Source organism: Nerophis ophidion, linkage group LG24 (assembly GCF_033978795.1).
Source record: "Nerophis ophidion isolate RoL-2023_Sa linkage group LG24, RoL_Noph_v1.0, whole genome shotgun sequence".
Classification (NCBI taxonomy): domain Eukaryota; kingdom Metazoa; phylum Chordata; class Actinopteri; order Syngnathiformes; family Syngnathidae; genus Nerophis; species Nerophis ophidion.
This window is the reverse complement of record NC_084634.1, coordinates 8,272,383-8,288,664: the sequence shown is the minus strand read 5'-3', so window position 1 is coordinate 8,288,664 and position 16,282 is coordinate 8,272,383. Positions and strand designations below refer to the sequence as shown.

Below are 16,282 nucleotides of genomic sequence, written 5' to 3'. Positions count from 1 at the left end.
GAGAGGACCTAAAATTGAACCTTGAGGATCAAATAGTAAGTCCAACACAACTAAAATCTATTATTATTATGTAACTAATAAGTTGGGCCTCAGTGTTTGCTAGCAAGGTTAAAATGTCAATGCAACGATTGGCCAACGTGTTTACAGAGGTTCAAGTTCAACTTTTTTTCTACATGTAAAACACTTTCTTGTGGACGGCGTGGCGAAGTGGAGGAGTGGACGTGCGCAACCCGAGGGTCCCTGGTTCAATCCCCACCTAGTGCCGACCTCGTCACGTCTGTTGTGTCCTTGAGCAAGATACTTCACCCTTGCTCCTGATGGATGCTGGTTAGCGCCTTGCATGGCAGCTCCCTCCATCAGTGTGTGAATGGGTGAATGTGGAAGTAGTGTCAAAGTACCTTGAAGGTAGAAAAGCGCTATACGAGTACAACCCATTTATCTATGTTTTCTTCGCTGTGCAATAGGTCTGCTCTGGCTTAACAATAAGCTAAACTGAGCTTTCTTGACAAATTGAACAACGTTAGGAGGTTCCTAGAGGAGGTCCTAAAAGGTGTCAGGCTGTGTTCAGTGTGTTGCAATGAAGCTTTCACACAACAATGAAACACCCACGAAAAGAAGAGGTGAGAGACAGGACAAACGACGGGGCCACCTGGCAGAGATGAGTTTGCCAAGTATAGAAATAAGCCGAAATCTTAGAATGAAAAACCGCTGTTCTAAATGTGTCCACTGGATGTCGCAATAGCAATATTTTGTATCCCCTGACCTGAGAGCGTGTGTGACTTCAGAGGGGGCGGAGCTATGTGTAATGTTACGATAGAAGCAACACTTCCTGTTTGGACACTAGTAATTACGCTGCTTATTAGTGATGGTATACAAAATGTGGGTTGTTACATTGTTGTCAAATGTGTTGCTGGTAAAGTAACATGTCACATTTGATCGTCCGTACATTTCCCGTTGTACTTGAGACTGGGGACACATTTTGCGGGCGCACACAAATATGCTCAAATAATATGTATTCCCTTCTAACTTCATGTGTGATTACAGAAATGAGCTCAAATTGACAAGTTCTGTTATAGATGATGCTACTAGGGATGTCCCGATCCGATATTGATATCGGAAATCGGTCCGATATTGGCCAAAAAAGTGAATATCGGATTTTATCGGACTGAATCTAAAAACTCCGATATAAGCGCTCCGATATAAGCTGTCCATTTTCCGCTGCAGCACTTCTATAATAGGTGACTGGTTTGATCACACTCCAACACAGTAGGTGGCGGCAATGCCCCTTAATTAACGTTGGTGGCGGCCGCGGAAGAAGAGCGTCTCTGATCCAGCATGCACAGCCCACGTGATCACAACATCGACAACGCGTGTGCTCAGCAAAGTGTAGTGATGTCGGCTGTGTGGAAGTATTTTAACTCACAGCATGCCGAAATGCTTATCTTCTTAAAAAAAAATCTCCACATTATGCTCGGACTGCAGAAAGTGGAGAAGGAGGAGGAGGAGTAGTAAGGGTAGTCAGCACTGACTGATTATTATTTGTTTTATGCTCTTGTTATTAGAGTGATATGTTTATTGTGTTTACACTATTCTTCAGTGAAGACTAAGAGTAATTACTACATTGTTTTGGGCATAGTAAGTCAGTGAAACTGGAGCTGTGAACTCTTAATTTAGAGCAGTTGGACAGTGGACAATATTGTGTTGTTTTTGTCCCTGCCCACAGTTGTTTCCAACATATGCTGACAGTAAAAAAAATAACTGAAGTGAACTTGAATTGTTTGCACTTTAAAACGTTTTTTGTTTTTTTTATTGGATTTATTTAGGTTATTTTTCAGGGTCTTCTAATTTATTTTTAATTTATTCTTTTCAATTGTAAAATTATGTTGGTATTAGTGGTTATTTTGCACTTTAAATATAACATTTTGTTTTTATTGGATTTGTTGAGGTAATACTCTTATGTTGAAGGTTAAAATTTATGTAACCAATTGGTTAATAATAAATGGGTCAGTTTTTCGTATACCTACTCTTGCTGACTATTGTTTTCTGTTTTAACACTACAACATCAGTAACAGTAACATCACTTTATCAAGCCTTTTCTAACATTCTACAAAACAAAATAAGGAATAAATATATGTATGATTCGTGCCTATATCGTATCGTATTGATATCGGTATCGGCAAATATTCAAGGCAACAATATCGGTATCGTATCGGAAGTGAAAAAGTTGTATCGGGACCTCCCTAGATGCCACATATGTACAGAATAAACCACATGTTCAATTGAGTGAATGATATCAACGTGCCGTTATTTGATTTAGATATTTTTAATTTCATCTTCTGATGGGATTAGAAATTAGACAGCCGTCAAGAAAGCGAACGGAGGTGTCACGCCAAATTTCTTCCCCCTACAAACCACCCCCCATTTACTTCCGGGGTCATGATTAATACTGACGTTTTTTTAACGCTATATTATAAAAATAGACGTTTTGTTAATGTTACATTATAAAAAATTTTTAAAAACTATTTACAAACACAAGCTATGGGATGATTTAAGAGGAAACGTGAGGAAACTTAACTTCGGAAGTAAATGCGTCATCCCATAGCTTGTGTTTGTAAATTGTTTTTTTATTTAATTTTGTATTTTTCATAATATAGCGTTAACAAAACGTCTGTATTTTTATAATATAGTGTTATATTTTTCATAATATAGCGTTAATAAAACGTCTGTACTAATCATGACCCCGGAAGTAAATGGGGGGAAGGTTTTTCTTTGGGGGGAAGAAATTTGGCGTGTATAACAATAAGTATGCTAGCTAGATGGTTAGCTAGGTGCTTCAGTTCGTCTCCCTGTCCTAGAACTCAGTGCGGCGTTTGGGCGAGAGGAACAGCGAGTATCTGCGGCTGAGGCGAGCGTTCAACAAATTTTGTTTAGATCAATTATTTATAAATTTTTTTTTTAAATATTACACTAAAAAAAACGCGGAAAAAATATTTTGAAGTGAAAAATTATTTCCGTGGAGAGAGATTTCATATGCCGGTATTTGAGTGATTTACATTATGACACCATTTATTCGTAAAGTATCAATAACCACAAATGAAGATAGAATACTATTATCCATCCATTTCCTACCGCTTATTCCCTTTGGGGTCGCGGGGGGCGCTGGCACCTATCTCAGCTACAATCGGGCGGAAGGCGGGGTACACCCTGGACAAGTCGCCACCTCATCACAGGGCCAACACAGATAGACAGACAACATTCACACACTAGGGCCAATTTAGTGTTGCCAATCAACCTATCCCCAGGTGCATGTTTTTGGAAGTGGGAGGAAGCCGGAGTACCCGGAGGGAACCCACGCATTCACGGGGAGAACATGCAAACTCCACACAGAAAGATCCCGAGCCTGGATTTGAACCCAGGACTGCAGGAACTTCTTATTGTGAGGCAGACGCACTAACCCCTCTGCCACCGTGAAGCCCAGACTACTATTATATGTAAGAGTAAAAAAAAACAACAACCCAAAAAACACATTCACATTTGTACATTTTCAGAATAGGCTTGGTCTATTTTTCCATCCATCCACTCATTTTCTACCGCTTGTCCCTTTCGGGGTACAGAGGGTGCTGTAGCCTATCTCAACTGCATTCGGGCCAACACAGATAGACAGACAACATTCACACACTAGGGACCATTTAGTGTTGCCAATCAACCTATCCCCAGGTGCATGTCTTTGGAGGTGGGAGGAAGCCGGAGTACCCGGAGGGAACCCACGCAGTCACGGGGAGAACATGCAAACTCCACACAGAACGATCCCGAGCGCAGGATCGAACCCAGGACTACTCAGGACCTTCGTATTGTGAGACATATGCACTAACCCCTGTCCCACCGTGCTGCCCTGGTCTATTTTTAAACAAAGAAAACAATCTGACGTCTTTTATTTTCAAGTCTATTTGGGAACCAATTTTCCTCCGTGTGGCCCTCTGAGCTGAAAATGAGTCCGACACCCCTTGCATGAATACAAAAAACAAACAAACCCCGAGGACCGACCGCAGGAAACGCGGTAACACAACCTGCAACCATGGCAACACACAGCGAACGGCACACGCTCCTCACAGCTCTACACACCTTGCCAGGGCGATAGGTAAAGAAATGATTGTAATGGCGGGAGACGTGGCGAGATCAGAGTTTTAAGGGCGCCGAATCACACGGTAAAAGGGGCGTCAAATAAAAACAAAACAAAGCGTGGCCCCCTCCCCTCCATGCAGGAGCATGTGATTAGTGTCAAGCGGTTTGCTGATTGTGCGCAACGACTCACAATCGGACCCCACGCTGACACACACACACACACACACAATGAAGCGCACCGGCAACTTTGTTTGCCGTCTCACAGAGATATTTACAGTACACAACGATCAACATGGCCGACCTTACCAAATGGGTACAACTGATTGATACTTTTATTAGTAGATTGCACAGTTCAGTACATATTCCGTACAATTAACCACTAAATGGTAACACCCCAATAAGTTTTTCAACTTGTTTAAGTCGGGGTCCACGTTAATCAATTCATGGTACAAATATATACTATCAACATAATACAGTCATCACACAGGTTAATCATCATAGTATGTACATTGAATTATTTACATTATTTACAATCCGGGGGGTGGGATGAGGAGCTTTGGTTGATATCAGAACTTCAGTCATCAACAGAGAAATGGACATTGAAACAGTGTAGGTCTTATTTAGTAGGATATGTACAGCCAGCAGAGAACATAGTGCAGGGGTAGGGAACCTATGGCTCTAGAGCCAGATGTGGCTCTTTTGACGACTACATCTGGCTCTCAGATAAATCTTAGCTGACATTGCTTAACACAATAAGTAATTAATAATTACGATGGTAATCACAGTGTTAAAAATAACGTTCCAATTATAAAACATTCTCATGCATTTTAATCCAACCATCCGTTTTCTATCGCACCTGTTCAAGATGTCGCATTAATAGCAAGAAGTATACAATTTATTATTGGTTAAATTTAAAATAATGTCATTAAAAAGAATAAGAGACTTATTATACTCTAAAAATGTTGGTCTTGTCAAGACCTGGACTATGGGTGTGGTTTGTTTTCCCGTGGTGCAAAGCGATTGGAACGGACGTGGCGTGAAGGTAATGACATCTTTAATCTTAACTCAAAAATATTACAAAAACAAAGGGTATAAACAAAAGGCGCTCTCAGTGGACGTTAAAAACTAAAACTCGCACAATGGGAGAACTACGAACATAAAATAAAACTTACAAACTATGGCATGAAAAACTTACTTGGACCGGGAAAGAGCATGGATCATCGGCATGGATAACATAGGTGTGTAGGAGGTGATAGAGGGTGAGCAGAAGGTGATGTCGCCTGGCTGACTGCCTGGCAACTGCAGGCTTAAATGGTGACATGGTGATCGACGACGGGTACATGAGTTCAAGTGAATCATGTGTGTGAGTCGTGAAAACAGGTGAACTGATTGGTAGTCATGGTGCGCAAAAACAGGAACTAATGGAGTCAAAAACAAAACAGAACATGATCACAAAGAAATGACAGGTCTTACTTAAAAATGCACGCATTTAGTTGTATTCAGTGTTTCAAAAATATTATACGACTCTCACGGAAATACATTTTGAAATATTTGGCTTTCATGGCTCTCTCAAACAAAAAGGTTCCCGACCCCTGACATAGTGAGTTCAGATAGCATAAGAGCAAGGAAATAAATTTAAAGTACATTAGGTTATTTATAATCCGGGGAGATGGGATGTGAATGGAGGAGGGTATTGGTAAAGTGTTGAAGTTGCCTGGAGGCGTTGTTTTAGAGCGGTTTTGAAAGACTATCGAGACGCACTTACTTTTATACCTGTTGGGAGTGCATTCCACATTGATGTGGCATAGAAAGAGAATGAGTTAAGACCTTTGTTAGATCGGAATCTGGGTTTAACGTAGTGTACATGGAAGTCTCTGTGAGACGACAAATAAGCAAACTTGACACATTTTCGGATTTCTGCCAGAAAGCCCCCCAAAAACTACTGCCGTGCACGTGTGAGTATGCAAGGAGGTGGTCTAGCAGCTTGGCGGCATGTTAGTGGCGTGCCAGCAGAGCGACAGGCAGTACAGTCCTACCTTTTGGTAAACCTGAACGACATGTTTCTACAACAGAACAAGACACAGAGACAATAGTGAAAATGGAGGGGGAAGTGATAGAGGAAGGACAAGGACAACCAACATGAGCGTACACACGACTGGGGGGGGGGGCGATTGGAAATAGTCAACAATGTCGGGGAAAGGCTTAAGGAGGACCGCTGACCCGGCTGCTGCCTCTGAAGACGGAAAACGTCTTTTCTTTGTAACATTGGGATGCTGCTGAACTTGAGCTTCCGGTGAGGAACCGACGCACGTTGGCGTCTCCGTGTTGAAACAAAGCTTGATGTTCCATCAGCACACACGCGGGGAACCAAAATGGCCGCGACAACACAGTGGAACCTCAAGTATGGAGAGAAATGTGTCTTTTTGTGCACTCAAATGATTGGCCAACAAAAATAATGGATTTGAAATGTAAAAAAAAAATAAAAAATTGCAATCCAATCTTCTTTTTTTTTTTAACTGAAGTACTCGTCTTGTTCTCATGTAAAAAAAAAAAAAAAGTCCTCATGAAACAATATCAATCAGCCTTTTCATATAAAGCCATAAAGGAATGAAAAAAATTATTAGTGATTCCCAAAGCCCCAAAAAAGTCTGCGGGCTATAGAGCATTTTCCGTTCGGGCTCCAGTACTCTGGAATACCCTCCCGGTAACAGTTCGCGATGCCACCTCAGTAGAAGCATTTAAGTCTCACCTTAAAACTCATTTGTATACTCTAGCCTTTAAATAGACTCCCTTTTTAGACCAGTTGATCTGCCGTTTCTTTTCTTTTTCTTCTATGTCCCACTCTCCCGTGTGGAGGGGGTCCGGTCCGATCCGGTGGCCATGTACTGCTTGCCTGTGTATCGGCTGGGGACATCTCTGCGCTGCTGGTCCGCCTACGCTTGGGATGGTTTCCTGCTGGCTCCGCTGTGAGCGGGACTCTCGCTGCTGTATTGGATCCGCTTTGGACTGGACTCTCGCGACTGTGTTGGATCCATTGTTGTCATGACACGGAGTCGAACCCGCGTTTCCTCGGCGGCTGGAGCTGCGGCCGCCTCTGCTGACAGCGCGCCAAGATGCGCCTCCTTTGACAGCGCACTCAGACTTGTCCCCACTCGTGCTGAGGGCAGCACGCCTGCGCAGCAACAAGCCTGTGGTCAATCAACAATCGACACACCTGAACTTGATGAAAGGGAGCGGCATAAAGACCAGCAGACCCAAGGAACCTTTGCCAGAACGTCGCTAACCTTCCCGTAAGCTTCACGTCTGGCATCCCCTTCCCCGTGATTTCCTCACCTTTGCTTTGCTCTCTCTCTGTGTATCCCTGGTTCATGTCTCTTTGTGTGTTCACAGTGACTCCCCTGCCTTCCGTGATCAAGCCTTGTCCTTCGACATCCAACCGGATTCCTGACTGCCCTCCTCGATCCACGACCTCCCTGCTCGGACCCAGACTACACTGCCTCGCTCCTCCCCACGACCCATTGCCTGTCCACGAACTGCCTCTTCGTCTTGCCCCACGTGATTCGACGAAAGATTACAACCAACACTCACAGACAACAACCCTGGGTAACATTTACATTATTAATATTACACATAGTCACACTCATTCACTTAGAGTAGCATACACATGTCATATATTTATCAAAGGTTTAAAATAAACCTTGAAAGAACCGCAGTTCTGTCCTGGTTGTCGCCTCCTTCCCTTTGAACATAACAGTACGTTCTGGCCAACAACATGTCGGAACCAGGTGACAATGGTAAGCCCCAGCCCCGGACATCCAGATCCTCCGACCTGGCAATCCTTAGCTCCGTGGTTAGCGAACATCAGGTTCGTTTTTCTGCCCTTGAGGACAAATTAGAGAGAGACTTTACCCGACTACATTCCAGACTGGACAACATGTGCCCTGGGGCCAGTCCAGGACCTGTGGAACCCCCACATGCTTCTCCAGTCAGAAGACCTGAACACAGTATTCTGGAACGAGAGCCCAGAATTGCCAGCCCTAGACCCTTTGAGGGGGACTTTGAACTATGTCGAGGGTTTTTGGTACAATGTGACCTCATCTTTCGTCACCAGCCCTCCCGCTATTCCTCCGATGGTGCCAAGATTGCATTTATATTTTCTTTGCTTTCCGGCCCGGCTCTCAAGTGGGCTACTGCCGCAGTCGACAGGACCATGGGGCTCAACTCCGACTATTCTGCATTCCGTGTGGAATTTCAGGCTGTTTTTGATCACCCCAAGGATGGGGGAGACGCGGCCGGACGTCTGCACTCCATCTCACAGGGCTCACGTTCCGTGGCAGCCTATACCCTGGAATTCCGGACCCTGGCGGCGGACAGCGGTTGGGGGGACAGGGCACTCCAAAGCGCATTCCGTCGCGGCCTCTCTGAAGAAATTAAAGATGGTCTGCTGAGAGACAGACCTCTTTCCTGCAAAGACCTCATTGAACTGGCCCTCCAATTTGACTTAAGACTTTGTGAGCGAGCAGCAGAGCGAGACCAGAGAGCTGCCTCCAGGAGCCAAACTCTGCCTACCTTCAAGGCAGAAGTGGAACCAGACCGTTCCTCTAATACCACTACTATCCAGGTGAACCATACCTTATTCCCCCGTAATGAAGAAAATCCAGACATACTGCTCCCCACTATTCTGGCCTGGGACAAGAGGAGCATTCAAGTACAGGCATTTGTGGACTCTGGAGCTGACGAAAGTCTTTTGGACTACAAGTTCGCCCGGCAGATGGGCATTCCCTTGATCTTCCTGGACAAGACGCTGCCAGCACAGGCCCTGGATGGACGGCCATTGGGCCCCATCAAATACCGCACGGAGCCCCTTTCCATGACCATTTCTGGTAACCATAAGGAGACCATCAGCCTATGGGTGCTGGAGGCTCCAGTAGCCCCACTTGTGCTTGGAAGATCTTGGCTTCGTCACCACAATCCCCATATTTCCTGGACTTCCGGCAGAATCCTAGCTTGGGGCACACCATGCATGGCCAACTGTCTTGGGTCGGCATCCCCACCGGTCCGCCAATCCACTACCCCGACTCCCAAGGCTGATCTATCCCTGGTTCCTGCTTGCTATCACGACCTAGCTGAGGTCTTCAGTAAGGTACGTGCTCTGGGACTACCCCCTCATAGGCCCTATGACTGTGCCATTGAATTACTCCCTAACGCTACCCTGCCATCTAGTCGCCTTTACAGTTTGTCTCTTCCAGAGAAGGAGGCCATGAGGAAGTATATTTCGGAGGGTCTTGCCACGGGCATAATTACCCCGTCCAAGTCTCCACTGGCGGCGGGATTCTTTTTTGTGGCCAAGAAGGACGGGTCACTTCGGCCCTGCATTGATTACCGTCACCTCAACAACATTACCATCAAAAACAAGTACCCTCTTCCGCTACTCAACTCTTCCTTTGAGTCCTTGGCACCTGCAACCATATTCACCAAACTGGATCTTCGGAACGCCTATCACCTGGTACGTATCAGAAAGGGAGACGAGTGGAAAACTGCCTTCAACACCCATATGGGGCATTATGAGTATCGGGTAATGCCCTTTGGACTTACTAACGCACCTGCAGTTTTTCAAACACTAGTTAACGACATCCTCCGTGACATGCTGGATCAATTCGTGGTTGTGTACCTTGACGATATTCTGATTTTCTCCCGTAACCTCTCTGATCACCAGCAACATGTCCGACGTGTCCTGCAACGCCTCTTGGAAAATTGTCTATTTGTTAAGGCAGAAAAATGCTGCTTCCACTCCTCTTCGGTTGAATTCCTGGGATTTGTGGTCGAAAGGGGTCATATAAGACCCGACCCGAAGAAGGTGGAGGCCGTGGTGAAGTGGCCGCAACCAACCACAAGGACGGAACTTCGGAGGTTCCTCGGCTTTGCCAGCTTCTACCGACGATTCATCCAGAACTTCAGTAGGGTTGCGGCACCGCTCCACGCTCTCACGTCTACAAACGTGCCTTTCGTGTGGACTCTTTTGGCTAGGAAGGCCTTTGAGGAACTAAAGGAGCGTTTTGTTTCCGCCCCCATTCTAGTTCACCCCGACTTGGACACTGCCTTCTTGGTTGAGGTGGACGCCTCAGACTCGGGTATTGGGGCTATTCTCTCTCAAAGATCCAAGAGTGACAATTTGATTCACCCTGTTGCCTTCTTCTCTAGACGTCTGACTCAGGCCGAACAGAACTATGATGCTGGGAATAGAGAGTTATTGGTGGTCCACGAGGCCCTGGTGGAATGGAGACACTGGCTGGAAGGAGCTAGACACCAGTTCCAGATTCTGACCGACCACAGCAACCTTCTGCACATCCGAGCTGCAAAAAGAATCAACAATCGCCAGGCAAGGTGGCAGCAATTTTTCTCCCGCTTCAATTACGTGCTCTCTTTCAGACCAGGTTCCAAGAACACTAAGGCTGACGCTCTATCCCGGTTATTTGTAAGAGAGTCCACCTGTCCGTCAGAGGCGGAACCCATCCTTCCTCCCACTCGTATTGTGGGGATGGTAACCTGGAAGGTGGAGGACCTGGTAAAATCTGCGCTGCGTTCCAATCCAGGACCAGGAGGTGGACCACCCAACAAGCTGTTTGTCCATCAGGAGCTACGACCCAGAATCCTGGATTGGGGGCATTCCAGCCTGTTTTCTTGCCATCCAGGTTTTCAACGAACCCTATCACTGCTGCGAAGACGTTTTTGGTGGCCATCCATGGCCAAAGACACTCGTGAGTTCATCGCTGCTTGTTCTACTTGTGCCCGTAGCAAGACGTCACACAGGCCTCCTGCTGGTCTCCTTCACCCTCTCTCCATTCCTGCCCGTCCTTGGTCACACATTGCTCTGGATTTCGTCACGGGATTTCCAGCATCTAGAGGTAACACCACCATCTTAACTATTGTTGACCGTTTTTCCAAAGCAGCCCACTTCATTCCGCTCCGCAAGTTACCTTCTGCCTCAGAAACGTCTGAGCTTCTCACACAACACGTCGTCAAGCAACATGGTATCCCGGTGGATATCGTCTCTGACCGAGGCCCTCAGTTTACATCACAAATATGGAGAGCCTTCTGCAAGGGAATCGGGGCCTCGGTCAGCCTCACATCGGGATACCATCCCCAGAGCAACGGGCAGGCTGAGAGGGCGAACCAAAGCTTGGAGACCATGCTACGCTGTGTCGCCAGTCATCAACCTACGTCCTGGAGCAAATATTTGCCTTGGGTGGAGTTTTCCTATAACTCCTTGAAGAGCTCCGCTACCGGCATGTCTCCATTTGAGTGCTCGTTGGGTTATCAACCCCCCTTGTTTCCCCAACAGGAACTGGAAATCGCTGTGCCCTCGACTAGGGCTCATATTAGGCGGTGTCAGAGGGTGTGGAGAGCCGCTCGTGCGGCCTTAAAGAGGGCCTCTGAGAAGATGTGCCGCAACGCCAACCGTCATCGCATTCCAGCACCGTCGTATCAGCCAGGACAACAAGTTATGCTACTCACAAAGGACCTCAGCCTCCAGGTACCATCTAGAAAATTGGCGCCACGTTACGTTGGTCCTTTTCCCATCTTGTCCATCATAAATCCTGTGTCTGTCAAATTGGCTCTTCCACCCTCTGTCAAGCGGCACTCAGTGGTCCATGTGTCCCAGATTAAGCCGGTAGCGGAGAGTTCTCTGTCCCCTGCTACCCCTGCCCCTCCACCCTCGAGGTTCTTGCCGAATGGAGATCAGGTTTGGACGGTCAAGGAAATACTCAGGGTCCGTCGACAAGGTAGGGGGCTCGTTTATCTGGTGGACTGGGATGGATATGGGCCGGAAGACAGATCTTGGGTGCCTGCCTCCTATCTTGCCGACCCCTCTCTTCTGGAGGATTTCTACCGTGCCAATCGTGATGCTCCCCGGCGCTCGTCGGGGGCCTCGCATAAGGGGGGAGGTACTGTCATGACACGGAGTCGAACCCGCGTTTCCTCGGCGGCTGGAGCTGCGGCCGCCTCTGCTGACAGCGCGCCAAGATGCGCCTCCTTTGACAGCGCACTCAGACTTGTCCCCACTCGTGCTGAGGGCAGCACGCCTGCGCAGCAACAAGCCTGTGGTCAATCAACAATCGACACACCTGAACTTGATGAAAGGGAGCGGCATAAAGACCAGCAGACCCAAGGAACCTTTGCCAGAACGTCGCTAACCTTCCCGTAAGCTTCACGTCTGGCATCCCCTTCCCCGTGATTTCCTCACCTTTGCTTTGCTCTCTCTCTGTGTATCCCTGGTTCATGTCTCTTTGTGTGTTCACAGTGACTCCCCTGCCTTCCGTGATCAAGCCTTGTCCTTCGACATCCAACCGGATTCCTGACTGCCCTCCTCGATCCACGACCTCCCTGCTCGGACCCAGACTACACTGCCTCGCTCCTCCCCACGACCCATTGCCTGTCCACGAACTGCCTCTTCGTCTTGCCCCACGTGATTCGACGAAAGATTACAACCAACACTCACAGACAACAACCCTGGGTAACATTTACATTATTAATATTACACATAGTCACACTCATTCACTTAGAGTAGCATACACATGTCATATATTTATCAAAGGTTTAAAATAAACCTTGAAAGAACCGCAGTTCTGTCCTGGTTGTCGCCTCCTTCCCTTTGAACATAACAATTGTGGATTGAACTTTCACAGTATCATGTTAGACCCGCTCGACATCCATTGCTTTCCTCCTCTCCAAGGTTCTCATAGTCATCATTGTCACTGACGTCCCACTGGGTGTGAGTTTTCCTTGCCCTTATGTGGGCCTACCGAGGATGTCGTGGTGGTCTGTGCAGCCCTTTGAGACACTAGTGATTTAGGGCTATATAAGTAAACATTGATTGATTGATTGATTGATTGAAAAAAACCTCATAACAAACTTCAAAAGTCTAACAGATTACTCTTCATTCACAATTGAAGTGAAAAAGTGGCTTTGGTGTTGTGATCCGGCTTCCGGATCACACAGCTCGAGCATGTTTATGTCCTTTTTGTATTGTCCTATGTTTTGATCATGTTTTGGACTCTACCGATCCCGTTTGTTAGCGCACTTCCTTGTTTTGTATTGTCACCATGGCAACTTAATTACGCCTCCTGCACGGACTCATTACGCACACCTGTTTTGAATTATTTGTGTTGTATTTAAGACCACCTGCTACCTTAGTTCCTTCTGGCTGTTTTGTTTGCTACTTGCAACACGCACCATCCATCCATCCATTTTCTACCGCTTATTCCCTTTCGGGGTCACGGGGGGCGCTGGCGCCAACACGCACGTTGGTTCTTATTTTTGTAATCACTATTGCTAAGTCTCGCCTTAGCTTTGCGTGCGCTCTGCACCTCTATTCCTGTACTCTGCTCTCGTTGCTAATTATTAGCATAGCTCTCCGTGCATTCGGCACGCCTTTTCTTTGCATTTTGTACCAGTATTATTTTTGTTTTTGTATTAAATCTAATCTTACCTGCAACTCCTGCCTGTCCTGGTCCTCTTGCATCCCTGGGGTAGCAACAGGCATCCATTATGCCTCGCCATCGTGTCATTTGGAGCAATCAAAGCTGCTCACACGGTCAATAAGGTGGCCACTATGTTTGACAGATCAATTTAATGTGTATTATATTCATCCATGATAGCATTTTTGTAGTAAATTGTGAGGTGTGTCAAAATCATGGTTCTTTTTTACAAATGATGACGGATGTGAACAAGAGCATGTATTGTCTTTGTGTGATGATGTAAATGAGGTGTGGTTGTATTATTTATTAAGTATGTGTCCATGAAAGGGATTTTTCTGACTTTTATTTGATTACATGCTATGGTATGATTTTATTGTCATAATTTTATTGCATGATTTTGTTTTCCCTTTAATTTAGGTAGCCAGGGACTGCAGATGGAAATGAGCTATTTAGCTATAATCCGGTACACATCTGTGACTTTAAGGTTTTACTACTTACGTATAAAATACTACACGGTCTAGCTCCAGCCTATCTTGCCGATTGTATTGTACCGTATGTCCCGGCAAGAAATCTGCGTTCAAAAGACTCCGGCTTATTAGTGATTCCTAGAGCCCAAAAAAAGTCTGCGGGCTATAGAGCGTTTTCCGTTCGGGCTCCAGTACTCTGGAATGCCCTCCCGGTAACAGTTCGAGATGCCACCTCAGTAGAAGCATTTAAGTCTCACCTTAAAACTCATCTGTATACTCTAGCCTTTAAATAGACCTCCTTTTTAGACCAGTTGATCTGCCGCTTCTTTTCTTTCTCCTATGTCCCCCCCTCCCTTGTGGAGGGGGTCCGGTCCGATGACCATGGATGAAGTACTGGCTGTCCAGAGTCGAGACCCAGGATGGACCGCTCGTCGGGACCCAGGATGGACCGCTCGCCTGTATCGGTTGGGGACATCTCTACGCTGCTGATCCGCTTGAGATGGTTTCCTGTGGACGGGACTCTCGCTGCTGTCTTGGATCCGCTTGAACTGAACTCTCGCGGTTGTGTTGGAGCCACTATGGATTGAACTTTCACAGTATCATGTTAGACCCGCTCGACATCCATTGCTTTCGGTCCCCTAGAGAGGGGGGGGTTGCCCACATCTGAGGTCCTCTCCAAGGTTTCTCATAGTCAGCATTGTCACTGGCGTCCCACTGGATGTGAATTCTCCCTGCCCACTGGGTGTGAGTTTTCCTTGCCCTTTTGTGGGTTCTTCCGAGGATGTTGTAGTCGTAATGATTTGTGCAGTCCTTTGAGACATTTGTGATTTGGGGCTATATAAATAAACATTGATTGATTGATTGATGAGATAAAAAAAAAAAACTACTGAAATTTCCCTTTTTGAAATAATTATTACTAAGGTTGGGAGAGATGAAACCGGATATTCGGTTTAACAAGAGAGTGATTAGGCCTTGTCGGTAGCAGCCACTACAATCGATAAAAATCAGCAATGTATTTTTAGGTCGTTCGCGCGGAATTAGCAATTCGTTGACAGTTTGTCTTTAAAACAACACGAGAGCCAGGAATGTCCGCAACATGATTCATGTGCATGCTCTGTTTTATCGTGAATTGATTAACGTAGACCGCGACTTAAAGAAGTTGGAAAACTTATTCGGGTGTTACCATTTAGTGGTCAATTGTACGGAATATGTACTGTACTGTACAATCTACTAATAAAAGTCTCAATCAATCAATCAATTAAAGCTTACCGCACCGATGACGAGAAAGGATTTAGAGCAGGGGTGTCAAACTCAAACACAGAGTGGGCCAAAATTTAAAACCGAACAAAGCCGCGGGGCGAGGTTGGACGAATTAACCTTTTAATAGGGACCCAAACAAGTTTTACATTGAATATTGAACAAGCAAGGCTTATATAACTTTATAGTGACATACAAAATCGAGTTTCAAATAATAATTAAAAAATATCAATGGCATATCAAATGAAATTTAAATAAAAATTGAATGCCTCTTTTAGGGGTTGAGGTGGACGGGGTTTGGTGGTAGCGGGGGGGTGTATATTGTAGCGTCCCGGAAGAGTTAGTGCTGCAAGGCGTTCTGGGTATTTGTTCTGTTGTGTTACGGTGCGGATGTGTCATTCTTGTTTGGTGTGGGTTCACAGTGTGGCACATGTTTGTAACAGTGTTAAAGTTGTTTATACGGCCACCCTCAGTGTGACCTGTATGGTTGTTGACCAAGTATGCATTGCATTCACTTGTGTGTGTGTGTGTGTATAAGCTGCATATATTATGTGACTGGGCCGCCACGCTGTTTTTATAGAGGAAAAGCGGACGTAGAGACAGGTTGTAGAGAATGCCAAAGGCAGTGCCTTTAAAGCCCACCCCAAATATTGTTGTCCGGGATGAATTTCGGGAGGGGCACTGAACTTCGGGAGTCTCACGGGAAAATCGAGAGGGTTGGCAAGCAGTGAATGCGGTGTTACAGCGGCGGGCCAGCTCTAATGTTAATTTGATATTGCCTCAAGGGCCAATTGAAATTACACGGCGGGCCAAATTTGAGTTTGACACCCATGATTTAAAGCAACGCCGTCCATTGATGCTTCTTTGCTAGCGGCTAACGTCCCTTCACAGTGCAAATATGCCTTTAAATCATGGCAGCAAATAAACTGTGTCCTACAAGAACAGATAAACATGTGA

At 46.0% G+C, this 16,282-nt stretch overlaps 1 protein-coding gene across 16 annotated transcripts in view; it reads right to left on the bottom strand.

The window, feature by feature from the left end:
* Positions 1 to 16,282, bottom strand: part of LOC133542148 (MAP/microtubule affinity-regulating kinase 3-like) — a 172,413-nt gene that overhangs the window by 15,839 nt on the left and 140,292 nt on the right. For 8 of the 16 annotated variants that reach the window (XM_061886008.1, XM_061886007.1, XM_061886012.1 and 5 more), the window contains one exon: positions 6,159 to 6,185. The exons of the other annotated variants lie outside the window; for them this stretch is intronic. In XM_061886008.1, the coding sequence (XP_061741992.1) occupies positions 6,159 to 6,185 (27 nt within the window). The remainder of the gene's footprint in view (positions 1 to 6,158; positions 6,186 to 16,282) is intronic. 16 annotated transcript variants of the gene reach the window in all.